Raw genomic sequence first — 27447 nt, 5'->3', positions numbered from 1 at the left:
GCCTTCCGCTTGCCAGGAAAACTCAAGAGAATGTTTTGATGGACAAAACTCAAAAGGCAGTCAGCCACTACATTTTATGGGTTTACATTAATCAATAAACGTTGGTGTTGCTTTGAGAGCAGCGGGGGGCAGGGGGGCGGGCGGAGGAGCTGCCTCTCTGCTTCATTTCCTCCTTTCACAGCTTGGAGAGAGCGTTCCGGAAAAGCGGCTTCAAATACGTCTCAAAAATCCGGTTGTCCTGTTGGGGAGACAGAAAGTGAGTGTCAATCGCATAGACAGTCAGCTACTCGGGACAGAAAACAGAAGCCATTGTGGAGGAGTCAATTTCCTGTCTAACCCTGTGCTTCCTTCTTTAGCGTCAAGACCGAACAAGGTAAAGGCAGGGCTTATGGGCTCTTGCCCAGCTGCAAAGTTCAGCAATGGAACCAGTATGAAGGTCATGTTTGGAAAAGGCGCTGTAGGAAGAAGTGCTTATGCGCAGTGTGTTCCTGCAGTGGCTAAGATGCAGGCCACACACATCACCTAATAAAGCCTTGCAAATAAGTGCTGAGGAGGAATTAAAGAACCTCTTAATGAAGTTGAAAGAGGAGAGTGCAAAATATGGTCTGAAGCTCAACATCAAAAAAGCCTAGATCATGGCCACTGGTCCCATCACCTCCTGGCAATTAGAAGGTGAAGAAATGGAGGCAGTGAGAGATTTTACTTTCTTGGGTTCCATGATCACTGCAGATGGTGACAGCAGCCACGAAATTAAAAGATGCCTGCTTCTTGGGAGAAAAGTGATGACAAACCTAGACAGCCTCTTAAAAAGCAGAAACCTTGCCAACAAAGGTCTGTATAGTTAAAGCTATGGTTTTCCCAGTAGCGATGTATGGAAGTGAGAGCTGGACCATGAAGAAGGCTGATCGCCGAAGAATTGACGCTTTTGAATTATGGTGCTGGAGGAGACTCTTGAGAGTCCCATGGACTGCAAGAAGATCAAACCTCTCCATTCTTAAGGAAATCAGCCCTGAGTGCTCACTGGAAGGACAGATCCTGAAGCTGAGGCTCCAAGACTTTGGCCACCTCATGAGAAGAGAATCATGGAATCATAGAATCATAAGTTGGAAGAGACCACAAGGGCCATCGAGTCCAACCCCCTGCCAAGCAGGAAACGCCATCAGAGCACTCCTGACATATGGTTGTCAAGCCTCTGCTTAAAGACCTCCAAAGAAGGAGACTCCACCACACTCCTTGGCAGCAAATTCCACTCCCTGGAAAAGACCCTGATGTTGGGAAAGATGGAGGGCAGAAGAAGGGGACGACAGAGGACGAGATGGTTGGACAGTGTTCTCAAAGCTACCAGCATGAGTCTGACCAAACTGTGGGGGGCAGTGGAAGACAGGAGTGTCTGGCGTGCTCTGGTCCATGGGGTCACGAAGAGTCGGACACAACTAAATAACAACAAAGTGCTGAGCATTATTTTGCCAAGACCAGCCCTTCCTGTACCTGCTAGCAAAGCAATTGCCTATTACGTATTTGCTGCTTTTCTCTTAAGGAGCTCATCTAATCCCCCACAACACCCCTGTGAGGTAGATTAGGCTGAGAGGCGGTGACTGACTCCCAAGGTCATCCAGTGAACTTCGTGGCCAAGTGGGGATTTGAACCCTGGTCTCCCAGGTCCTAGTCCAGCACTCGAACCACTACACCACACTGAAGCTCTCAAACGGTGCTCTTTTACACTACTGATGCCTCTTCCTGCTCTATCTCCTCTTTCTGCCACTAGGAGCATGTCACCTGTGTCCTCCTAAGGCTCTCAGGAGGGACACAGCTTTCAACTGCATCAGGGTCAGGCTCCTGAGCTGTGCATATAAGCAGGGCTCTGCACGGAGCTGTCTCATTCTCCCTTGCAGATATGCAAGAGAGAAACATGCCTGCATTTTACCGACATTACTAATACCTGTAGACCTACAAAACTCTGCAGCAATAAAACCTGGATTCTATTAAGTGCACAGTTAAGCAAATCGTGCAGATGATTTCCCTATTTTGCAGAATGTATCCTCAAGTTCTTGAATCATGGTTTCAGGAAACCCACAATTGCTGCCCCATTTCTCCCTCTGATTTTAGTCAAGAGCTGTGCCCCTCTTTGGCTTCCCTGTGATTCTGGTTTTGCTGCTTGGGGGGAAATCCAAGGAACAGCTCACCCTGTTGGCTGCTGGGAGTCCTATTAAGCTCCCACTGCGTCGCTGAAGATTGTTAGATGCTGACAATGTACTTTCATGCTTCTCGCTGCAGTTGTCAGAGGTAGAAAATTGCCTTTCCTAAAAATAAATGTGCCCCATAGCAAATTTGGTGTGCTCCCTCACCTTTCTGCACAGCATTGTGGAGCGCACACAACTCTTTATATAAATGTGCCTTGACTCTCTTCCTGTTTCTCCCATCTTTCTGTGTGTTAGATGATCTGTGTTCTTTTCACTCACTGCTCTTTTTTTGTGGCTAATGCCATATCACCCCTCAACTCTCCTTATTTCCCCCGCCTTCTCCAAAGCTCCAGTCAGCCCTCCCCTAAAAATAAAGCTTGCCCCGAACCACCCCAAACTCACTCCCCCCCCCACACTTTTTGGCTCCAGTTAACACTTCCCTGCCCTGTTCCATCTACTGTTTACGATGCTCAGGGCTGCTTGTCTTTTGGGCTAAATCTGTCACAACAGTCCAGAATTCTGCACCGTGCGAATCCAAACTATGCATTGTGGAATGCTAATATGCATTAAGTTATGCAAATTGAACGCAAATGTTTAATTTGTGCTCAGTCTGCATAGATTAAACACAAATGTGCTTCCCATAATTAAATTTTATTTCGGCTCAGTATGGAAACCAGGCTTTGCCCTGCTCTAGTGCAGCATGACAGGGGACGCGGGTGGCACTGTGGGTTAAACCACAGAGCCTAGGACTTGCCGATCAGAAGGTCAGCGGTTCGAATCCCGCGACGGGGTGAGCTCCCGTTGCTCGGTCCCTGCTCCTGCCAACCTAGCAGTTAGAAAGCACGTCAAAGTGCAAGTTGATAAATACCGTATTTTTTGCTCTATAAGACTCACTTTTTCCCTCCTCAAAAGTAAGGGGAAATGTGTGTGCGTCTTATGGAGCGAATGCAGGCTGCGCAGCTATCCCAGAAGCCAGAACAGCAAGAGGGATATTCAGAATATTTTTTTTCTTGTTTTCCTCCTCCAAAAACTAGGTGCGTCTTGTGGTCTGGTGCGTCTTATAGAGTGAAAAATACGGTAGGTACCGCTCCGGCGGGAAGATAAACAGCGTTTCCGTGTGCTGCTCTGGTTCACCAGAAGCAGCTTAGTCATGCTGGCCACATGACCCGGAAGCTGTACGCCAGCTCTCTCGGTCAATAAAGCGAGATGAGCGCCGCAACCCCAGGGTTGTCCACGACTGGACCTAATGGTCAGGGGTCCCTTTACCTTTAGTGCAGCATGACAATTAATTCACGTTAAATGGGGAAGCACTGATAGGCCTCTCCTTTAAGTTGTCTGGCTGCTTGTTGACTTTGGCATGCGCTGTTCTCACCTGATGGTTGGTTGGTGACTTCTTGGCCCACTCGTAAAGCCTCTGATAGGCTTGACCATCGTAGCAGCCAAGGGCTGAATTTAAATTTGCATCTGAGAAATCAAATGCATCCACTAAGGGCACAGCATCTTTCCTGAAAAAGAGCAAAGGAATCTTAATGAGCCCCAATATACGAGTCACAATTTCTACTCCATAAAAACCAAATAAAACCCCTAATACTTGCTCTGTACCCTAGAAGTGCCAGAAAGTTTTTTTTTTGTTCCTTCTGCAGCATAAACATTAACTCTGTCCAGTTCTGGGCACCACAATTTAAGAAAGATATTGAAATGCTGCAATGTGTGTAGAGCAGGGTGACCAAATTGATCAATGAGAAACGGTTGAAGGAGCTGGGCATATTTAGCCTGGAAAAGAGGAGACTGAGAGGGGATAATAATAATAATATTATAATAATTTATTATTTATACCCCGCCCATCTGGCTGGGTTTCCCCAGCCACTCTGGGCGGCTTCCAACAGAATATTAAAATACAATAGTCCACCAAACATTAAAAGCTTCCCTAAACAGCGCTGGCTTCAGATGTCTTCTAAAAGTCTGGTAGTTGTTTTTCTCTTTGACATCTGGTGGGAGGGCATTCCACAGGGAGGGCGCCACTACTGAGAAGGCCCTCTGCCTGGTTCCCTGTAACTTGGCTTCTCGCAGCGAGGGAACCGTCAGAAGGCCCTCAGAGCTGGACCTCAGTGTCCTGGCAGAATGGGGTATGATGGCCATCTACAAATATCTAAAGGGCTGTCACATGGAAGATGGAGCAAACTTGTTTTCTCCTCTCTGGGGAACCTCAACCAAAGGATTCAAGTTACAAGGAAGGAGGTTCCGTCTAAACATCACGAAGAACTTTCTGACAGTAAGAGCTGTTCAACAGTGGAACAGTTTCCCTCAGGAGGTGGTGGACTCTCCTTCCTTGGAGGTTTTTAACCAGAGGTTGGATGACCATCTGTCATGCATGATCTAGCTGAGATTCCTGCATTTCAAGGGCTTGGACTAGATGTCCCTTGACGTCCCTTCCAACTCCACAGTTCTAGGATTCTAGCAATATCCTACTACAGCACGAGCAGGGCTGCAACGCTGATAATTTGGCTAATGAAGACAAAGACAGAAGGAGCCCTCTTTTTAAAGCAGGACCTGGAACATTTACAGCTTCGAAGGAAGTGCCAAGATCCTGAACTGGACTGAACGCAAATTGGCCGTCAGTGCAAGTCAGCCAAAACTGGAGCGAGGTGCTTTCTCTTTTGTTCCCATAGTCATTTAGCACAAAGGTAAGCTTGTAGTCTGTAAAATCCGGGTGGCCCTGTGCTGGCTACCTGAGTGAAGTTTTCAAACAGCCTTCAAGGGCTGTTCCATGTAAAGCGCATTGCGGTAGTCTAGATCAAATGGCATTGTCAATCAGGGAGCACAGGTTTGTGGCCTGCCCGGTGTTGTTGGGCTCCCAGTTCCTATCAGCTCCAGCTAGGAGGGCCAATGGTTTGGGATAATAGGAACTGTGATTCAGCCACAGCAGGATGGCTATAAGTTCCCTACCCCTCTCATAAATGAACTACCGTATTTTCCTGTGTATAAGACGCCCCCATGTATAAGACACCCCCTATTTTTAGGGACTCCAGTTTAAGAAAATAGGGGGGGAGACTGCCCCTTGTATAAGACAACCCACAGTTTTCCACATAATTTTAAAATAAAAAACCCTAGTCTTATACATGGAAAAGTACAGTAATTGTAGGCCAAAATATCTGGTAGGTTGGGTGGTCTGACAGGAGACTGTCCTTACTGCCTTCTTATTTACATCTTTTGGCTATGTCTACCTCCATCGCTAGATAATCAATTTGTCTATTGACTGCACAAATAAATCTGTTCTCAGAGCTAGGTATGGAAGATACTATTTTGATATCCAGGGGCACCCGTTGCTTTGGGTTTTATAACCCAGAATAAACCCAGTAGTGTTATTCTATGCTGGGTAGAAATATTGTGATCCCAGACAAATGAAAGGGGATACACATGGGATAATTGAAAATAATAAGAAAATGTAAGTTTCACAGGGGAGCCAGCAGAATAATTTACTTTACCATCTATCGGTTACAGATTGTGTCTCTTTAATTTCAATCCACCAAGGTAAACCCCGAAGATAATCCGTTAATGGCATGCAAACGATAGCTTTATCTTTTAATGCTTTTACGCTTTGTGGTGAAGTCATGACATCATAGTCACCCTCCTTATTGGAAGCGATTTGATAAAAGTCTTTAGAGTAAATATTTCTGACTTCTTTAAAAAGCCCACGTAGCTGATTTTGAATCAAAACCACCCGACGGTGCTGAGGCATCCGCTTCCGTTGGGAAACAGAGAGGTCGCGGCTTCTGCGCTTTTCAAAATTTCAGAACCAGCAGGAACGCCCACGCTTATTGCAATATCTTTATCTGATTGTTTTTATTAAAAACAGACAAGATCTCAATAAGCCACAAGAGACGTCATCGTAGTAGGAAACTGACCAAAAGGTCAAAGAGACATTTTCTATTTGACGGGTGAATAATGGCTTTGTAGCTTCAATGCCATTCAAGCATACCAAATTGACAAAGGCCACATACATTTAAAGCAATCCTAAAACACTTGAGCCTCAAAGAATCCTGGGAAGTGTAGTTTATTAAGGATGCTGACAGATGTTAGGAAGACCCCTATTCCAGTGTTTCCCAACCTTGGGTCTCCAGCTGTTTTCAGACTACAGTTCCCATCATCCCTAGTCCTGCTAGCTAGGAATGATGGGAGTTGTAGTCCCAGAACAGCTGGAGACCCAAGGTTGGGAAACACTGCCCTATTCCCTTCACGGAGCTGCAATTCTGAGAATGGTTAAGCATTCCACCCCTCTTCCCTGGAACTTTGGGAATTGTAGTTCTGTGGGTCTCCTCCTTCACCCATCCTAAAGATGGGCAGCTTGGTAGTTTCATATACAGTATTGTTTAATGACTGTTACAACACAACGTATGTTCCAAACATGGAACCAATGGCATTAAGCCCTTAGCAGAAAAAGAGGATAACCTCACCGAACGACAGCCAGGAGATCCAGGTACGATTCGGTCACCATGTCAGATTGCTTTGTAGAAAGGTAGCCATCCTGCACAAAGTCTCCCAAGTCAGAAAAGATCCCATGCAGGGCATAGAGGTCGCAGAGATGCTTAAGGACCCTCTGGATGGCAGCCTCTTTTCCAAACGCCTCCAGCGCTTTGACAAATTTTTCCACCACGATGTATTGGCTGTGAGCCTGGCAAAGTAAAAACAGCTAGAAGCAAGCACCATTCACCTCTGCGCGATAACTCGCCTTGGGGGGGGGAAGTGTTGGCATTGTGGAACTGGGTTCCACTCCTGGGCTATGTGGTTTCTCATTTCAAGGTCACAGCTGCCAGGAATTGTCTCCAGCCTAATTGTTAGAGGTCACAGCACCGTTATAAAGGTAAAAAAGGTTAAGGATCCCTGGATGGTTAAGTCCAGTCAAAGGCGACTATGGGGTGAGGTGCCTCATCTTGCTTTCAGGCCGAGGGAGCCGGTGTTTGTCCACAGACAGGTTTCCGGGTCATGTGGCCAGCATGACTGAACTGCTTCTGGCACAACGGGACTCTGTGACGGAAACCAGAATGCATGGAAATGCTATTTACCTTCCCGCCACAGCAGTACCTACTTATCTACTTGCACTGGTGTGCTTTCAAACTGCTAGGTTGGCAGGAGCTGGGACAGAGCAATGGGAGCTCACCCCATCGTGGGGATTCGAACATGGTTCTGTGAGAGGTCTCCTAACAACTCTCAGCATACGACAGAAACCAGGTTTCTTTGTGGGAAGAGGGCTTTAAATGCCTGGTGCGGATATGACCCCAATATCAAGGTGACCGCAGTGCCTTTCAGACTCAGCCACCAGCTGAGTGGGAGCTGATTCTCTCTAGTGTGCTCCCACATGACTGGGGGCTGTGTCTGGCATGCCTGTGTTTCCACAGCAAAGGCATAAGCCTGCAAATCCGTTCCTCACTCCTTTCTCAAAACCTTCACTCCACTACTCTGTCTATTATGGGGTCTTGCTTCCACAACTCTTAAAAGAAATCCTGAGCTGGGTTAGGTGGGCTGAATTTATGCATCGCTCCCCACAGCAGAAAGTCCCAAATTGATTTACAGTGAGACAAAATGGTCTCTCGTCAGTTCTTTCTACTGTTCATCACCACACACACCCATCTAGGGAAAGTCATAGCTCAGGGGAAGATCATCTGAGGGCCCCAGCTCCAATCCTTGGCATCTCTAGGTAAGGTTATTTTTATTTATCCGTTTCATAAAATGTATAGACTACTGGATTGTTAAAATTTTTTAGAAACCCTCAAAGCGGTTTACGAAAAGACTCCCTCTGAGTTTGCTGGATTCTAACTCCTATCAGTCCTGGCCAGAATGATCAGTCGCCAGGGATTATGGGAGATGAAGTCCAGCAAGATCTTGAGGGTCAAAGGTTAGCCCCTCCTCCTTTAACAAGGTGCTGCTTAGACCTAGAAACATCAGTATCATGTTCTTATACAAAACAGGGCTTTTTAAAAATGGGATCTGGATGCAACGCAATATGATGTACTGTATTATTATTATTATTATTATTATTATTATTATTATTATTAGCTTAATTTTTCAAGTGCAGTTTACGAGACAGGATTCCTGGCAGAAGAGCCAGTAGTGGGTGAAGCTACAAAGTTTTTACCAACCATGGCAGCATGGGCAAGTTGGACAGAGCAGCTGTTCCAAGCGTCGTGCTGTGCCATTCCCTGCTGAACCAAACCCTGGAGTTTGACAGCTGCGTTTCTTGCAACTCTGTAGGGAAAGATTAAAATAATAATAGTAATTTATTATTTATAACACACCCATCTGGCTGGGTTTCCCCAGCCACTCTGGGCGGCTCCCAACAGAATATTAAAAACACAACAAAACATCAAACATTAAAAACTTCCCTAAACAGGGCTTCCTTCAGATGTCTTCTAAAAGTCAGATAGTTGTTTATTTCCTTGAAATCTGATGGGAGGGCATTTCACAGGGCTGGCGCCACCACCGAGAAGGCCCTCTGCCTGGTTCGCTGTAACCTCACTTCTCGCAGTGAGGGAACCGCCAGAAGGCCCTCGGAGCTGGACCTCCGTGTCTGGGCTGAATGATGGGGGTGGAGACACTCCTTCAGTAACTATTATAGACACCAAAAAAACTGCCAACAATTTTGCAAATATTTATGGCTATTTAAAAAAAAATGCATCTAAATGGCAGAAACAAAGGTCTGGTCTGCACATGGGGGAGAATGAAGGTGGCAGAAATCTGGGCTGTATCATGCAGGTGCCTTCACCAGTTTTGAATGGTCCATGATGTAAAGCACAAAAACAACTCCATGCAAATTAAAACAGCAATTAGAAAAAAATGTTGGAGCTTTTTTCCCCCAAAAGTCACGTGGCCTAAAGTGATGGCAATCCCTACTTCTACCACCTAAGAACTCTACCACCCTGTTTTGATGAATGTATAGCTTGGGCAATATGCACACGTACCAGCCTCTCTCCACAGAAGCTCTTACCCCGCTTCTAGATTACCGTATTTTTTGCTCTATAAGACACACTTTTCCCCCTCCTAAAAAGTAAGGGGAAATGTGTGTGCGTCTTATGGAGCGAATGCAGGCTGTGCAGCTATCCCAGAAGCCAGAACAGCAAGAGGGATTGCTGCTTTCACTGAGCAGTGATCCCTCTTGTTGTTCTGGCTGCTGGGATTCAGAATATTTTTGTTCTTGTTTCCCTCCTCCAAAAACTAGGTGCATCTTATGGTCTGGTGCGTCTTATAGAGCGAAAAATACGGTACAAATAAGTCCCCTGTTATATGATGAATTTATCCTGCATTCAGAACATTTGCATCTTGCTCTTAAATTGCATTTTATTGCGTTACCTGTTTGCACCCCATAGATTTGAAATTGTAACATGATAAAATACAACATAAGAAACGAAAGAAGCAATAAAAAGACAATTAAAAAAATAATATATGTTTTTAATGCAGCCATGCCACCAACTGCCTGAATTAAACTCGCAGTTCACTGGTGGTTCGAGAATCTCTGATATAAACCATTTTAAAAAGCATTCTAAAAACAGTTAACACATTCAACTAGTAATTTCAGGGTCACGGGGAACACAAACTTTCAGCCTTCAAATAGGGCTTAAGTAATCAGCCCTTCATCAAGGGAGTTTGGAGGAGCAATTGTAATATCACAAAACAACCCCGTGAGGTAGGTTAGACTGATACAACTTGGCCCACAGCCTTTCCTGATCACGATTACACCTTATTTGATCTCCTGTTGTTTATCATCCTGTGCCTTTAAGATGGGATTTGCAAGAAATCGCCCCCCCCCCAAATCACCCAAGCAAAACTGTTGGGTTCCAGCATCTCTGTGCCAACCTGAATGCTCTGTGCCTGTAAGCTTCAGTGTAAACGTCAGGATTGAGGAAGTCTCTCTTTTCCTGGGCTTGGCATTTTCCAAAGCTTTCAGAAGTCAGGTAAGCCACTGATGAAGGAAGAGGCTGGCCGCTTTGTGCCATCCCAAGGCACTTGATCAGAAACCTAATGACAAAGAAAATGAAAACTGAGCCACATCCTCATCCCAGAGGCATTTGCTGAACTAGGCCCCTTGTTTCCAAACACTTAGTTTTCAGAGGTTAAAAAAGCAGGGCCACAGACAAGGTAACATTTCTGTACGATTCATGATACCAATAACTGGAAAACAGGATAGTTAATAGGCAGGCCAGGGGGAGAAAGATATTTAAGAACATAAAGGTAAAGGTAAAGGGACCCCTGACCCTTAGGTCCAGTCATGGCCGACTCTGGGGTTGCGGCGCTCATCTCGCTTTACTGGCCGAGGTAGCCGGCGTACAGTTTCCGGGTCATGTGGCCAGCATGACTAAGCCGCTTCTGGCGAACCAGAGCAGCGCACGGTAACACCGTTTACCTTCCCGCCGGAGCAGTACCTATTTATCTACTTGCACTTTGAGGTGCTTTCGAACTGCTAGGTTAGCAGGAGCAGGGACCAAGCAACAAGAGCTCTCCCCATTGCGGGGATTCGAACTGCCAACCTTCTGATCAGCATGTCCTAGGCTCCACAACGCCACCCGTGTCCCATTTAAGAACATGCATCATGGCTATATCTCAGGATATTGACTCTGCTGCAGAATCCTCAGCAATTCCTATCTTGCATTCTTAAGTGTGCTGGGTTTGCAACCCTACTTGTTGGCAGAGAAAACACAAAAAATATATTTGTCAGGATCACTATTCCAGAGTCTCCTACAAAGGCCCACCTCCAGGAGGTCACTAGATTAGTCGTTCAAAGACTCCACTGAGTACAGACTTCCCACAAAATACCTGCTGCCACCAGCAGGCCTCTCCCTTTATATTCTTACCCAAATACATCTGCACAAGCCACGCGGGATGAGACGTATGGACCTTAGAATCCACCCAGACCAGAACACAGTTTAAATGCTAAGCAGATAATTGATTAAGGAACACAACATCCAGAACAAGCAGTTATTGCATACAGAATATTCAATGGTATTTCAAAAACAGCTATCCTCTTTTACAGTGGCTTGCTCTCTGCCTGTCTCTTTCATCTCATTCTCCATTTCTCTCTGTCTCTTGCAGTCAGTCAACTGTCATTTTCCAATCAACGCTCAATTCGCTTAAGTGATTTCTAATCCCACTCTTCATTAAAAATAATCCTAGAGTGGTGTTATCTGCCTATCACTCACTCGTAGCTCCACCCAACATTTGACTCAATTCCTCCACTGTCAATCATTCTTCCACTCATTCTTCTGCCAGTCAGAGTCTGCAGAACAGAAAAGATTTTCTGCCCATAACGTCTCACACACCACTATCTTTCCTTAATCCTTATCTTAGTCCCCGGGCACAACAACAACAACCAAATTATGTAATCCTTCCATTTTTTGAAATTTGGAAATCCTGTTCCTTGAGCCTGCAAGAGGTTTTAGTTCTGGCCAAAATGACAACTTTCCCTTCCCTCACAGAAAGTTGGCTGCAAAATACGCTTCAACAGCATTGACCGCTGAGCAATTGGAATGTGCCCTGAATTGGAATGTACACCTAAAAAAATGATGCAATGTGTGTCAGTTTGTCCCAACTGCTGAGTTTGGAGCTCATCATTTCAGAATTTTGGAATGTCAAGCACTCCCTTAAATAAATCCGCATGAAGTTGCTTGGGACACAACAACTTTGGCTGCCTAGTTTCAAGTAGGTTTTTTAAAGGTATTTTCAGTTCTCATGTAGAGAACTGTACTTTCCAAATTTCAGAAAACGGACCGGTGACATATGAAATGTCTGTACTCTGTGGTAGAGTTTAAAGGTACAGTGCAAAGTAACAATACAAATACAAGGAGATTGGGATGGATGCAGGTGGTGCTGTGGGTTAAACCACAGAGCCTAGGACTTTCCAATCAGAAGGTCAGGGGTTCAAATCCCCATGACGGGGTGAGCTCCCGTTGCTCGGTCCCAGCTCCTGCCAACCTGGCAGTTCGAAAGTGCCAGTAGATAAATAGGTACCGCTCCGGCGGGAAGGTAAACGGCATTTCCGTGCACTGCTCTGGTTCACCAGAAGCGGCTTAGTCATGCTGGCCACATGACCCGGAAGCTGTACGCCGGCTTCCTCGGCCAATAAAGTGATATGAGTGCCGCAACCCCAGAGTCGGCCACGACTGGACCTAATGGTCAGGTGTCCCTATACCTTTACCTTACAAAGTAACAGACAAAATACAAATAATCAGATTAAACAATTAAGGTCTAACTCAGAGTTGAGACCCCCTGGATAAATGGTTTTAATCATGAAAATAAACCGTGAAACGTATCGTGGAAAAGCTTCTGATATCTAAAGTGGCTTTGGCAAGGGCCTCGGAAGCAAGATGGAAGACAGATTTGGATAGATTTTCAAGTGCAGTTACCTGGCTGTCTGCAGGAGGAGGACAGTGTTTTCCCCCTCATAGGTGCAACCAGCCACCTGCCTGGTGAATAAAGAAGGCAGGCCGCTGAGAAGAGAGTAGCCGTGGCCCCCACAGGCCTTCCGACAAATCTCGACTCCGGCTGAGCAGTAGTCTGTAGCGATGACTTTAATTCCTGCAGCAAGAGCATGAAGCTGTGAATTAAGGCAGAAAGAACTGTATTAAGAGAGGACCACTTCTGCATTTCCCATTCTACAGAACAGAATCTCTGGACCAGTGACGTATGAAATGTCTGTCGGTTTATATCCTTTCCTATTATCCTCCTCCTCAGCTTAAATTCATAGGTCATCTTTTATGGCTGCGGGAGTGTTACCTGTCCTAAATTCTTGGGATAGGTTACAAAACCTATTTGCGATCAGGCCAAAGAATAAGCACGACAGTGCTCTACAGTGGCTAGAGCAAGTTTTGTTGATTCTTGTGGGAGTCAGTTAAAACTAATTAAGACTTTTTACTGGACACCAACGAGGCCTTAAAAGTGCTGGATTTTGTGCAACGTCAGAAACTCTGGTTTGTATTTATGGAATTCGCCACATTATCAATGATACTGGGAATATCCAACATGGCGGCCTCTGGATGTTGGTGTATTCTGGCTCCCCTCAGACCCAGACAGCATGGTCAATGGTCAGGAATGTCCAACGGCATCTGGAGGGCATCGCAATGACTGTCCCTGAACTAAACCTTGAAACTACAGGTGCCCACAAAGGTAAACTTCACTTAACAGATAATTCAGTCACGAGGACAGCACTGAGTATATGCTCCCCTGAAACTCTACCATTTCAAGATGGTAAGTGTGTTTGTAATGTAGTGACGCATGTCTGAATGAACCCTGCACGTGAAAAGGGAAGTACCTCAGGAGCAAAGGTTTCCATCTAGCTTTCCACGTCTAGCGAGTGTTGTTTTTGGAAATGTGGGAGAGGCACTCGGCTTTGCCACCACCCAGAGCTTGAAACAGCACAGTTTGAAGGGAATGTAACACTTGCCTTTCCTGCATATCTAAAATCAGCTCCAACAGCCAGGTTTTTACAAGCAGGTTGAGGGGGAAAAATATATCAGTTGAGGAGGGAAAGCCTGCAGCAGCCACACCACTAGTGTCACTTTTAAGATAAACTGTTATTTTTTCTTAGTCTGTTTTATTTTGTGGATAGTTTTTAGTATTGTTTTACTAATATTCTATGTGGAGGGGGAGAGTTTTTATTGTTGTAAACTGCTTTGGATGGGCTTTGCATGTAAATATTTTTAAAGTACAGTGGTACTTCGGGTTACATACGCTTCAGGTTACAGACTCCGCTAACCCAGAAATAGTGCTTCAGGTTAAGAACTTTGCTTCAGGATGAGAACAGAAATCGTGCTCCGGAGGTGCAGCGGCAGCAGGAGGCCCCATTAGCTAAAGTGGTGCTTCAGGTTAAGAACAGTTTCAGGTTAAGAACAGACCTCCGGAATGAATTAAGTTCTTAACCCGAGGTACCACTGTAAATGTAGATAAATATCACCTCACACATCTGATTGCAAATCAAGCAATGCGGATATATGTCTGAAGTAGCCCTCTTCTTGATACTTCTTTTCTTTTTTAAAGAAGATTTCAAAATCTTCTGGGTTTCTTCTTCTGATCATTTGTTTGTTTTATTACCCACCTTTTAAAGTTTAAAAGTCTCTAAAGGAAGGCTTGAAGGGCTATTGCTTATCTTTCTTCACGTTACCTCAGGGAGCAAGTCAAACTTTCCTTCTTTGGTTTCCATGTAGCCCCTGTCAAAGAAGTCCCGCAGATATTTTGCAACAAAGTAAAAGGCATAGGCGGTTGCCAGCTGAGGGAGAAGCTTCTGTTGCTGGGTCTGATAGTCAAGAATCTTTGCCTCCCGGTCACTGAGGGGGGAGAAAATGTTGCAGATTATCCAAAATGAACGGCAAATGAATAGCCCCCATTTACTCGAAGGGGTTTCCATTTTGCTTTTCTCTTTCATTCTGGAAAGCCAGCACAGGGCGGCCAATTTCTGTCTCATGAACTGACCCAACCACATGCCCCCAAAACATCCACTCACAGGTGGTGACCGGCTTAGCAGTGAGATCTTATTCCAATGTTAACAGGACAGCAGTGGCCATGCGGCAGGTAGAGGGGCTGATTCAAGTAAGTTTTTGCCCTAGTGGAAGCCACAGAAATGAGTCCCATTCCAGGAAACATCCCTTGTCAAAATACATGGAGGTAACTTTACGTCTGCACATGCAGATTCTAACACCTTTAAAATAAAGATAATGGCAGTGAACCAGATTTAAACAGAGGCTGTTTTCGATAGCCTTAATGTACACACACAGACAATCCTGGGTTCCCTCTATGTTTGTGTCTTTCCTGACCTGAAATAAATTCTGAGCCAGCATAACACAGCCAGGTTATCTGTGGTCACAGAAGGAGGAAGAACATATTGAGACAAAGAGACACGGTCACCCCAACTGTTTGGGAAACAGTGTCCCTTTCCAAAGTAATAATAATAATAATAATTTATTATTTATTTGTACCCCGCCCACCTGGGGACGCAGGTGGCGCTGTGGGTTAAAGCCTCAGCGCCTAGGACTTGCTGATCGAAAGGTCGGCGGTTCGAATCCCTGCGGCGGGGTGCGCTCCCGCTGCTCGGTCCCAGCGCCTGCCAACCTAGCAGTTCGAAAGCACCTCCGGGTGCAAGTAGATAAATAGGGACCGCTTACCAGCGGGAAGGTAAACAGCGTTTCCGTGTGCAGCTCTGGCTCGCCAGAGCAGCGATGTCACGCTGGCCACGTGACCCGGAAGTGTCTTCGGACAGCGCTGGCCCCTGGCCTCTTGAGTGAGATGGGCGCACAACCCCAGAGTCTGTCAAGACTGGCCCGTACGGGCAGGGGTACCTTTACCTTTACCTTTACCCCGCCCACCTGGCTGGGTGTCCCCAGCCACTCTGGGCAGCTTCCAACAAAGATTAAAAATACATTAAAATGTCACACATTAAAAACCTCCCGAAACAGGGCTGCCTTCAGGTGTCTTCTAAAAGTTGTATCATTATTTATCTCCTTGACATCTGAAGGGTGTTCCACAGGGAGCGTGCCACCACCGAGAAGGCCCTCTGCCTGGTTCCCTGTAACCTCGCTTCTCGCAGTGAGGGAACTGCCAGAAGGCCCTCGGAGCTGGACCTCAGTGTCCAGGCTGAGCAATGGGGGTGGAGATGCTCGTTCAGGTATACTGGGCCGAGACCGTTTAGGGCTTTAAAGGTCAGCATCAACACTTTGAATTGTGCTCGGAAACGTACTGGGAGCCAATGTAGGTCTTTCAGGACCCTTGGGGCACCTGGTCCCTCACACTGGTTTCCCAACCCCCCTTTTTTCCGGCCCCCACCCCACTCCTGGCTCCATCAGCTTCACTGTCTCTTCAACATTTGCAAATTCATCTGCTTGCTTAATAGTTTAAGTAGCTGTATCAAGAAAACAGGGAGGGGGGGGGATTAGTGGCCGGAAACCCAAGAGTTGGTGTGAAAAGAGGAAAGCAATAATAAAAATAGTCAACAGAGGAGCAGGGCATTTAATGCATCCCTGTCTGGAGCCAAGCCCTCCTTTCCCGCCATACCCGGGCTTTAACTCAGACTGCCGGCGCACTGCGGAATATCGGATTGCGATGGTGCATGCCTTCATCAGATTGGGGACAATTTCATTCTGAAGCATGAGGACACGGACCACAATCATAGTAAGGTAGTTAATTTGTGCAGATCCTTTTTTCATATACCGGCCATCTGGCAGGACCTGGAAATTGCGAAATAATAAAAAAAGGAGGTGTGTGTTAGCAGAAGCAAAATTTAAGTCCAGGACTCAGAACTCTGAAGCATTTACAGACTCTGCAAATGTCTTTCAGACAGTGTTTTTTTCCCCTTCCTGTCACCGGTTTCTCTGTCACCTCTTTTTTTGCTGCCCATGGCAGCCATTTTGTACTATCGACCACAACACTTTTAGCAAAATATGACTACTGGCCCCTCATTAAAAAAACAAAAAAACAAAAACCTCTGAAAAAGCACTGTTTTCAAACATTTCTCAATTACCATGAGGACTACTCCCTTAAAAAAAATGAAATAAGAGAATGAAAGTTCATGAGGATTATTGACATTCTGTCTTCACCACCTGATAGATTCCATATGAAATTCCACACATGAGAGAATAACTAGAGGCCTTTGCTATGGTGCAACTGATGAAACCTGTTTGATATCCGCAGCTAAGTTTACCTGAGAGAACTTGGCCAGCATGTTTTCCCTTGGAATCCGAACATTCTTCAGCAAGAGAAAGCCATTGTCAACATTTTCAAAGCTCATTTTGGGACCAATATCCCCTGCAGTTACTCCTACGGAGCAAAACAAGCAAGGATTCAGACAGACAGGTAGTTTTAAAAAATTGTGCAGACTGAAGTCTCTTTTGGAAATCAGGATACATAACCCAGCATTCTGCACAGCGATGTACTTAGGTAACAACAAACTCTGGACATAATGGTCTTATGCCCACCACTGAAAGCACACGTTTCTTCTGCCCAACAGAAAGGACTGAAAAATCTATGAACTCTTTTTTATTAATCCCCCCAAATTAGACAGCAGTATGTACTACTTCACTTACAGTGCAAGTCTATGCATGTCTACTCAGTAGAATACCCCATTGAGACAAATGGGACTTTACTCCCAAGTAAGCATGTATAGGACTACAGACATTACCTTCAAATGGTGGTAAGCCGGAAACCCTTTCCCCCAAAATATTCTTCCTTATTCTGACCACCTCCTTTGCACCCCCTCATTTTTTTGCACCTGTCAATCATATTTTAATACTTTAATAGATTGGATAATGTATTTCTGTATGTAATGGTGTCTAATGAACTCTGCTTATTCTCTCCATTTATTTTTAATTTTTCACTATTATTATTATTATTATTATTATTATTATTATTATTATTTAGGCACAGCCCCAAAAGTGATGAATATATGTGAACCACATGACAACATTTTTCTGAGCTTAAAAATAATGTTGGAAACCAGATTTATTTTTGCATTTAGAGGCCCCTTTGCTCATTCTGAGGAGAGGGACCCAAGATTGCAATTGCAAGACTAGATTGAGCCTTAGGATCCCTTTCAACTCTCCAATTCTATGTTTCTATGTCTGCCTCCCAAGCCTGCCCTGATGGCACCACTGATTTCAAGGCACCCCTGTTTCTGATGGTCAAAGCCCAGCATTAGCAAGCTTGAAACAGATAAAAAAACCACCACCCAGAAGAATCGTCTTGGGACCCTCTGGAGTAAGTCACCTGGTTCCAGAGAATGATCTCGGAGGCTGCGGATCTGCACCATGAAGGGATGCATGCCATATGACTTTCCTTTCAGGTAAAGCTGAGCAAAGACCACAGCGTGAGTCGCCGTTCGTCCCACTGTAAGGGTGAATGGAGGATGAGAAAAATAAGTCATCAATTCCTCGAAAAGTTAAGCGGCATTTTCAAAACATAAGAACAGCCCTGTTCAAAGTGTTGGTGCTGACCTTTAAAGCCCTAAACAGCCTTGGATGAGAAAAATAAGTCATCAATTCCTCGAAAAGTTAAGCGGCATTTTCAAAACATAAGAACAGCCCTGTTCAAAGTGTTGGTGCTGACCTTTAAAACCCTAAACAGCCTTGGCCCTGTATACCTGAAGGAGCATCTCCACCCCCATCGTTCAGCCCGGACACGGAGGTCCAGCTCCGAGGGCCTTCTGGAGGTTCCCTCACAGGCAGAGGGCCTTCTCGGTAGTGGCGCCTGCCCTGTGGAACGCCCTCCCATCAGATGTCAAGGAGATAAACAACTACCTGACTTTTAGAAGTCATCTGAAGGAAGCCCTGTTTAGGGATGTTTTTAATGTTTGATGTTATGTTATGCTTTTAATGTTCTGCTGGAAACCGTTCAGAGTAGCTGGGGAGGCCCAGCCCGATGGGTGGGGTATAAGTAATATTATTGGATGAGGCCAAAGGCCTGTGAGTGAAAGAGCAATTCTCTTCACCTGCCATTCCCAGCTACAGTGACATGATGTAGCTCGGAACCACTGACAGTCTTATTCTCCATGAATTCCTCTAAACCTCTCTTAAAAAGAAAACTTTTCTCTTATCTGCTTTCTCCACATTATACATAATGTTACGCACAGCTAGGCTGCTTCCTGCTACTTGATTCCTCCCTAAAAATGTTGCAACCTTTCCTCACAGGAAAACCTGCTCCCATCCCCCCAATCGTTTTGGTTGCCCTTTCGCAAACCCTTTCCAGCTACACAATCTCCTTTTTTTTGTTGTTAAATCATTTTTATTAATTTTCCAATAAAAAACATCCAATTAAAATATCAAATCATAATCCAATTAAACTAAAAAAACTAAAATAAAAAGACCAAATTATCATCCAAATTATAATTATTGATTTTTCGGGACCTTGTCTAGACCTTGAAGCATACAGTGGTACCTTGGGTTAAGTAATTAATTTGTTCTGGAGGTCCGTTCTTAACCTGAAACTGTTCTTAACCTGAAGCATCACTTTAGCTAATGGGGTCTCCTGCTGCTGCCGCACCGCCAGAGCACAATTTCTGTTCTCATCCTGAAGCAAAGTTCTTAACCCGAGGTACTATTTCTGGGTTAGCGAAGTCTGTAACCTGAAGCGTATATAACCTGAAGTTTATGTAACACGAGGTACCACTGTATCTCCAAATCTCAGTCCTGCCTCTCCTCGTTGTTTCCATATTTTCCACATCTTGATTTTAACGCTCACAATCTCCTTTTTCAGGTAGGATGTCTGGAAACATACACAGTATTCCAAGTGCGGTTGCACCATAGATCTGTATAATGGTACTATGATACCTTTATATTCCAGCATCGACCATATTCAAAACTGCAATTTAAGATGCAGATTGGGAAGACAATTAACCAGGGGTTTGGGAAGGGACTTAACTCTGGGCTCATCCGGACTTCCTTTTGTGCTGCACGTCTAGACACAAATCTGGGATTTAAAGCTCTGCACCTGAGCAATGGTTTTTTGTTTTGTTTTCTGTCCTGGCGCTTACCCCAGGAAAACCAGTGTTTTCCTGCTGAAATGCAGCAAATGGAAAGAAGGTTTTCCTCTGTATATTTCCCAAGTGGATTCATTCATAGTGTTCCACTTACACTTTTAAAACACTCAGCTATAATACACCCTTTAAAGATTTCGGAAACAACGAAAGCACAGAACGAATGAAAAGGCCCCACCCCTGAGTGTGTTTGCTACCTACAATCTCCCGGCCACCACTTCATGGCAGATATGCTTGGCGTGTTGAGAACAAACTCCTGTGTCGCAGCATCAAAGGTGGCTGTTGTCTCCAATCCCCGAAGGTAAGTTCCTTTAATAACAAAGAACACGGTTTCTCAGAGCATCGCAAGACCACCAGCAGATTCCACATTCACTAGTCAGGCCTACAAATCCCAGCCCTGCTGTTCTCAAGACTGGGTCCAACTTCTTTTTTTTGGTAAGCAAGCTCCACCCTCACAGGCATCTCAGTTTTTAATTTGGGGCTTCCTTGACTCAGGGTCAGTGTAGCCGGTGCTATTTTTCTAGAAAAACAGGTGCCAAAAATCACCATGAACGCCTTCCTTGTTCTCTTATAATGGCAATTGCGCCCACCTGAGGGTTGCCGGAACTGAGTTCCGGCAAGTTCTGGCTGTGGGGAAAAAGCCCTGAGTGTGGCTAACCCCATTTCCCCGTGACCTCTATTCTCCAGCTGTCTTTCAAAAAATGAAAACAAAAAATAGGGATCTTCCCTGCAATCAAAACTCAGGTGTTGAACTTGACAGTTTTAGACTACTAGCCATCTTCTCTTGTGGCCTTCAGGGACCAGAGCCGCTAAAGCACTGCCAGACAATTGCCAATGGTCAGAGTCCTCTGGGCAGTCAGCTGCCCGCTCTGCTGCAAGGCAAAATGTCAGCTGGAGCTGCCTGGACTCAGACCTGGGGGGTTGACAGCAAAAGTTCCCCACAACTGCTCTGGAGCAATTGCTACATTAGGTCCCCATTGGCACAGTGGAATTTGACATCATGGTATTTGGATGGATTCTGGCCCTAAGAGCCACAATAAGTGGGAAACTTACCGTGACCCAGTTCGGTCTGGGCATAGGTCCCTACGATGTAAAATTTTTCTGCCAAAGGGAGCCACTTAGCGAGCTGTTCGTCTGTGGCCAACCCCATAAGGCTCTTAACAAAGACCACATGGACGTTGAACGCCAGGTTGGCATGAAGAGCCCTGCAAAAGGATATACAATTCCTGTCATCTCCTTGATCTTAGTCCCTAAGTGTATGATCCCTGCACAGAAATGCAAAGCGCAGGGCGATAACATCAATGGAGAACGTGACATTTCAGCAGGGCATTTAACTTCACAACACCTGTCTTCCTCCTTGTGCCGTACTGCTCCCTGATAGATACGGCTGACAAAAAGCACATTTTGTCCAAAATTTAACCCAGTCTTTGTATTCAATTTCATAACCTAAATCTTGTTCCCACCTTAACATAGTCTTACTTTTAATTTATTGATCTGTTTGTATATTATTTGATAATTTATACATTTTTGTAAGTATTTTTTGTCTACTCTGCAGGATTTCTTTATCTAACTTTTTTAGATCAAGTTAGAAAAGCACATTTTGAAATAGCCAGTCAACATGGCCTAACATTACTTGTTTGTTCGGTTTGCCCACAAAAACCATCGACAACCCTCGCTAACTCATTCCCGAAATCCAAGGGGCTCCCACAAATACAGAACAATATATATTTGACCTCACTGGCATCTACAGTACAGTTCTACCATGCCGTCTGATGCAAACGGACTTACAGTAAGTGTGCACATAAAGGGGAAAGGGGCTTTTTTCAGCTCAAGGGTTAGGTGCCAGTGGTGAGCATGGCCAGCAACACACACACACACACACAATGGGTGGAGCAGTGGAATGGAACTTTCACCTGTATGCAGTAGGCTACATGCCAATTATGCAGATATCTGAGCTCTTTAAAACCAGTAAAGGCAATTAAGAGGTATTAGCATAGTTCAAGGACATGTTCTAACCTGGCAACCACAGAAGGTATGGAGCAGAGTCAGTGAGGGGGGCGGGTTAGGGAAAATCCCAAGAGCAGGGAAGGGGGGAGTTTTGGCCTTGTATACGTGAAGGAGCACCTCCACCCTCATCGCTCAGCCCAGATACTGAGGGTCCACCTCCGAGCGGTTCCCTCACTGCAAGAAGTGCGGTTGCAGGGAACCCAGCAGAGGGCCTTCTCGGTAGTGGTGTCCCCCGCCCTGTGGAACGCCCTCCTGTCAGCTGTCAAACAGTCAAGCAAGTACAGTCACACCTTGCGTTTTCAGGTTACAGACCGCTGAAACCCGGAAGTACCAGAATGGGTTACTTCCGGGTTTCGGCGGTCATGCATGCACAGAGGTGCTAAATCACGCTTTGCGCATGCACAGAAACGCTGAATCATGACCCGTGCGTGCGCCGCTGCGGGTTGAGGATGCTGCAGGTTGCGAACGTGCTTCCCGCACGGATCACGTTCGCAACCCGAGCGTCCACTGTATCTGACTTTTAGAAGACACTTGAAGCCATCCATGTTTGATGTTTTACTGTGGTTTTATGGTTTGCCGGAAGCCACTCCTATAAAGTGGCATATAAAGTTGTTGTTGTTATTAGAGAGTGGGGGCTGGAGGGTGTCCTTTGGGTTTCCCATCATCACATAGCTAACCATGTGTACTCAAAAGTAAGTCCCTACTTAATTCAACAAGGTGTACTTCCAAGTAAGCAAAATTAAGGCTGCAACCTTACTTTCTGTTCAGGTGCTTAAATTTATACACCACCCTGATTGCAACTAGAACCTCTAAGCGGTTTACGAAAAACAAAACGGTAATGAAGTCAAAAGTAGGTGTTTTCTTAAAAAAAAATAAAAAATTAAATAGAATTAAAATCAATAATTAAGCTAAACATAGATTGAAGTACATGTCAGCTTCTAGGTGTCCAGATAGGCTTGCAGGAACAAAAATGTCCTTAGCAAACACCGAAAGGGGTACAGTGAAGGAGGCTGCCTGATGTTTGACAGGCAGGGAGTTCCAATGCACAGGTGCTGCCACACTAGGAGATAGACTTATTTATTGCAAGTATAGGTCTAATATTGCATAGAACCTGCAACAGTGCCCATTCTGAGGAATGAAGGGGTCCAGTGGGCTTATATGGGTTAAGGTGACCCATCAAGTAAGCTGATCCTAAGCTGCTATGGCCTTTATATGCTAATACTAACACCTTGAACCCAGGCCAGTAACCAATCAGCATCCAGTGCAGTTTTCTGAACAGCCAGGTGACATGTTGACAGGGTCTCACTCTCGCTCACTTTCTGCACTAATTGCCGTTTCCAGATCAAGTGCAAGGGAATTCCTACATTGCACAATGCCAATGTTGAAGTCACAGGTGCCTGAACTACTGTGCTCAAGCTCTCCCCCCATACATTTCCTTTTTGAACCTGAATCCAAACCCTTTCATTCTACGGCTGCCCAGAACGAGGCAATATGGTCATAACTGCTCCTTTTGTGTATTTAGAAACATTGACACGTTGCTTGATTGTAACCGAACGAAACCTCGCAGCAGATTACAAAAATAAGAACATTATAGGTAAATTTTCAAATCAGATGTGGCATCCTCTCAACTCTGAAAAGGTATAGGATCCATAACAGGCACACTCTCTCGAAAGCCAGAGATTTCCCTTGATTGTAGCAGGCCGCCTCACCTAGCTTAGGTGAAAGCAGGCACTTTTTAAAGACAGCTAAAATACAATTCTAGCAGCATTTTATTGTTTTCAAATCACCTGTGGCAGTAAGCCAGTTCAGGTCCGCCTGTTTCCCATCCCATTTTGGCCGCCATCTTTGAGAGGTGAACGGACTTCCTGACAGCATCTTCGTATCTTTCATTCTGGCTCATGAAGTACTGGTTTTCTAGGCTGAACACCGGATCACTCTGGATTATGGCTTCTGCAGAGTACACAACGATCCTTTAAGCAGGCTGAGGCACAGGAATCACACACAGGAAAACCAAGCTGCAATTACACTGATGTTCACTACGAGATTTACAGAAGAAAATGCAGTTCTGGCAGTGAAACCTCTATAGCAGGCTTCCTCAACCTCAGCCCTCCAGATGTTTTTGGCCTACAACTCCCATGATCCCTAGCTAGCAGGACCAGTGGTCAGGGATGATGGGAATTGTAGTTGCAAAACATCTAGAGGGCCGAGGTTGAGGAAGCCTGATCTATAGCATTTTACAATGCTAGAAACCTCCAGGCCATTCACGTTAGCCTAAGGCTCTTTTTCACCAAATCGCTGAGTCGGGGGTGACTCAGGAGTGAGGCCATCTTAGTCCAGCCTGCTGACAACTTGTATGAAATCCACCATCATTTAATACATACAAGTTGATGGGGGACAGACTACTGCCAGCATGTTAATTCCAGGGCTTAAAAGCTTGTGCTAGCTGTTCATACATTACTGGACCAGGTTCAAGGTTCTTGCACAACCACTGTTTTGCACAAACTTAATCAGGATGAATGTGCGATGAACAGGTCATTCCAGAAGAGCGTCTTTAAAATCAATCCTCTCACCAGTCCAGTTTCTGAAGACTGCAAAAAATACAATTGGTTTGGCTGCGCCTTTTGTTGCAAACAAAATTATCCAGCTCCAAAAATTGTTTTTAAGCGCTGCGAAGGAGGATACACCAAAAGGCAAACAATGCATAGTTGGGGAAGCATTAAAAATAGTGTATCATCAACGTTCAAAGTAACACAAATACTTATTTCCATGTGGATGACTTACCCACTGTCCTCCGCATCTGTGTCTTTTCAGCACCTCCATCCAGTATATTGGTCAGTCGTTCGACACTGAAGGAGGCCGTTTTTCTTTCAATGTCAAGGTCAGGGTTCACAATTTGTCTAGTGGAATTCTGGAGGTTTTTATTTGCATTCCACGATGCCATTCTAAACTTTGGTGGAATGCTGAAGAGACAGAGGATATTAGTTACTGAGCATTTAAAGTAGTCTTATAAGTTGGGGACACGGGTGGCACTGTGGGTTAAACCACAGAGCCTAGGACTTGCCAATCAGAAGGTCAGCGGTTCAAATCACTGTGACGGGGTGAGCTCCCGTTGTTCAGTCCCTGGTCCTGCCAACCTAGCAGTTCAAAAGCACGTCAACGTGCAAGTAGATAAATAGGTACCGCTCCGGCGGGAAGGTAACAGCGTTTCCGTGTGCTTCTCTGGTTTGCCAGAAGCAGCTTAGTCATGCTGGCCACATGACCCGGAAGCTGTATTCCGGCTCCCTCGGCCAATAAAGCGAGATGAGCGCCGCCACCCCAGAGTCGGCCACGACTGGACCTAATGGTCAGGGGTCCCTTTACCTTTATAATGAAGTTGTGAGGTTTTATATTTTTGTCTGCAGAACTGAAGCTGCTTTAAGACGGCTGTTGAATGGCTAACAACACAGCCCAATGTGCACTTTACTTCTGAGTAAAGCACTGAGTAAAGAGTAAAGCTCTGTGAGCAGACCTTTAAGTCATAATTATAATCATAGGTAGGCAAACTAAGGCCCGGGGGCCAGATCTGGCCCAATCGCCTTCTAAATCCTGCCCGCGGACAATCAGTGTGTTTTTACATGAGTAGAATGTGTCCTTTTATTTAAAATGCATCTATGAGGTATTTGTGGGGCCTGCCTGGTGTTTTTATATGAGTAGAATGTGTGCTTTTATTTAAAATGCATCTCTGGGTTATTTGTGGGGCATAGGAATTTGTTCATTTCCCACCCCAAAATACAGTCTGGCCCCCCACAAGGTCTGAGGGACAGTGGACTGGCCCCCTGCTGAAAAAGTTTGCTGACCCGTTTATAATCACTGACTGAAACACAGAGATCCCTTGAACATGTGCCCAACGGCAGAAATCACCAATGAGCTACTGGCCACTTGGTTTGAAAGGGCACCGGAAAAATTCAAGGGTACTAGCAGCTGGTAGTTATTAAGTTTATCGTGTTTTAATAGTCTGTTGGGAGCTGCACAAAGTGGTTGGGGAAACCCAGCCAGATGGGCGGGGTATAAATAATAAAATTGTTGTTGTTGTTGTTAATAATAATAATAATAATAATAATAATAATAATAATAACAACAACAACAACAACAACATTCCTATTATTAAATGTGCCACCACTGGGATGATAGGCCCCCATACCTCTCAATACCATCTGCTGGAGAATAAACAGAACTCAAAGATCCAACAACTGGAACCAGGTGCAAAACAGTGGCGAGAGAGACTTGAGGAACACGGTGCCTCTGAGTGTATGTTCAGCCCAGGAATTTGTTTTCAGAACCGGAACTGATTTTCCAGTCCTCTCACACACAAAAAATGATTCCTAGTCCCCAACCTTCATTTCATCAACCTTTTTTTTTGGGGGGGGGGTTGCTATTGCAGCTATTAAACAATCGGGAGTCAGAATCCTTGCTGATCTATTGCAAATCAAAGATCTGCCAGTAGATCACAATCTACTTTCTGCAAACCCTAATTTAAGATGTTGTGAATTAATAGTTCCTGGGGGCTGGGGAGGTCTGTCCTCTTTATAAAGCCAAGTGTACTTACTTTGCCTCTCCCCCCCCCCCAATTTCCTTGGCACGGTGCACTAAACCTCAGCTTTGTACCTAAGGACACAGGAGATTGCAAAACCTCAAACTTTGTGCTGATCGCAGCTGTAGATCTCACACTGTACCCTCTTGCACAACAAATTCAATGCCTGTGCTTGCACATCCCAAGGAACGTGTTTTTCCTTCTGCACAAGCCCAACGTGGGTTAAACATTTTCAAAGCTGCGAATTATTATTTTGCAATAGTAAGCTTTTCCCGTAAAATCGCACTTTCTGTAAAGCTGATAGGGGAATTTCCCTACCTCTGATCTCAAAAGAAACGTCTCAGACAGGAACAACCCAGGCGATATCCAGCGAAGACCCTCGTGGCACCTTTAAAGTTGAACAAATTTATACTGTATAGGCATCCCTGGACTAAATCGCCCTCCATCATGTGCATGCAACGTCATCCCGAGTTGCAGGTGTGGGTTTTTGAGCGTTGCTGAGTTGTAAACAGGGAGGGAGTTAGGTAAAGTAGTGCGGGAAAATACGGGCGGTGATAACTGTGTGGCCATTCACGCTCACAATCAGAAATTAATAGAACGGTAGAGTTGGAGGGGGGACCCTGGCGGTCATCTAGTCCGGCCCCCTGCAATGCACGCATCTCAACTAGAGCACCCGTGGCAGAAGTTTAAAAACCTCCTATGAAACCTTTGCTGTTTCCGACGGGCAAAGTGAACTCAGCCAGAGAGTCTACCGAGAAGTTAAAGTCCCACCGAAATCGGGGGAGGGGTGTGTGTGGTGTGGGGGTTTAACTCCCGTGAAAGCGAGTCCAGCTCCAGCCAGGTCCCCCTCATAGCTGTCAACTTTTCTTGCGAGGAATCCTATTCGGAATAAGGGAATTTCCCTTTTAGAAAGGGAAAGGTTGACAGCTCTGGTCCCCCTCCCCCAACGCCCACGTGGGTCGTGCAAAGTGACTTACCGCCCTTCGCAAAGGGGAACCCTCGCAAGGCTATTTCCTGATCCGAGCAGCGGACGGAAAGACTTCCACTGCCGAGCGCCTTGCTAAGTTTGAATGCCCTTTCCCCCCCTTCTTTGCATATGCGCGTCTATGGTGTCTTCTCCCCGTCTCTATCGTACTGGCTGAGCGAGCAGACGCGTGTCGCCACCGCCTTCTCCTGGCCGGAATGGCGAG

The 27447-nt window shown here is 45.4% G+C and overlaps 1 protein-coding gene across 3 annotated transcripts; it reads right to left on the bottom strand.

Annotated features, from left to right (window-relative positions):
• Nucleotides 1-55: 55 nt before the first annotated feature.
• On the bottom strand, nucleotides 56-27447 carry ACOX2 (acyl-CoA oxidase 2). 3 transcript variants are annotated; one of them, XM_081852833.1, is made up of 16 exons: nucleotides 27235-27447; nucleotides 26576-26645; nucleotides 24469-24629; nucleotides 23475-23637; nucleotides 20734-20885; nucleotides 19882-19989; nucleotides 17916-18035; nucleotides 16855-16970; nucleotides 16209-16381; nucleotides 14326-14488; nucleotides 12572-12762; nucleotides 10029-10190; nucleotides 8318-8423; nucleotides 6635-6852; nucleotides 3553-3685; nucleotides 56-238 (listed from the first exon to the last, which is right to left on the bottom strand). In XM_081852833.1, exons 3-16 carry the CDS (start codon nucleotides 24626-24628, stop codon nucleotides 176-178), a joined length of 2028 nt encoding a protein of 675 aa, XP_081708959.1. In that variant the 5' UTR covers nucleotide 24629; nucleotides 26576-26645; nucleotides 27235-27447; the 3' UTR covers nucleotides 56-175. The 3 variants fall into 3 exon arrangements, with proteins under 3 accessions (XP_081708959.1, XP_081708958.1, XP_081708960.1); XM_081852832.1 differs by having other exon boundaries at nucleotides 24469-24647; nucleotides 27235-27446; XM_081852834.1 differs by lacking the exon at nucleotides 26576-26645 and having other exon boundaries at nucleotides 24469-24647.

Source organism: Podarcis erhardii, assembly GCF_964252035.2.
Source record: "Podarcis erhardii genome assembly, chromosome: 2".
Lineage (NCBI taxonomy): Eukaryota > Metazoa > Chordata > Lepidosauria > Squamata > Lacertidae > Podarcis > Podarcis erhardii.
The sequence above is the reverse complement of the archived record's forward strand: the minus strand, read 5'-3'. Positions and strand labels throughout refer to the sequence as shown.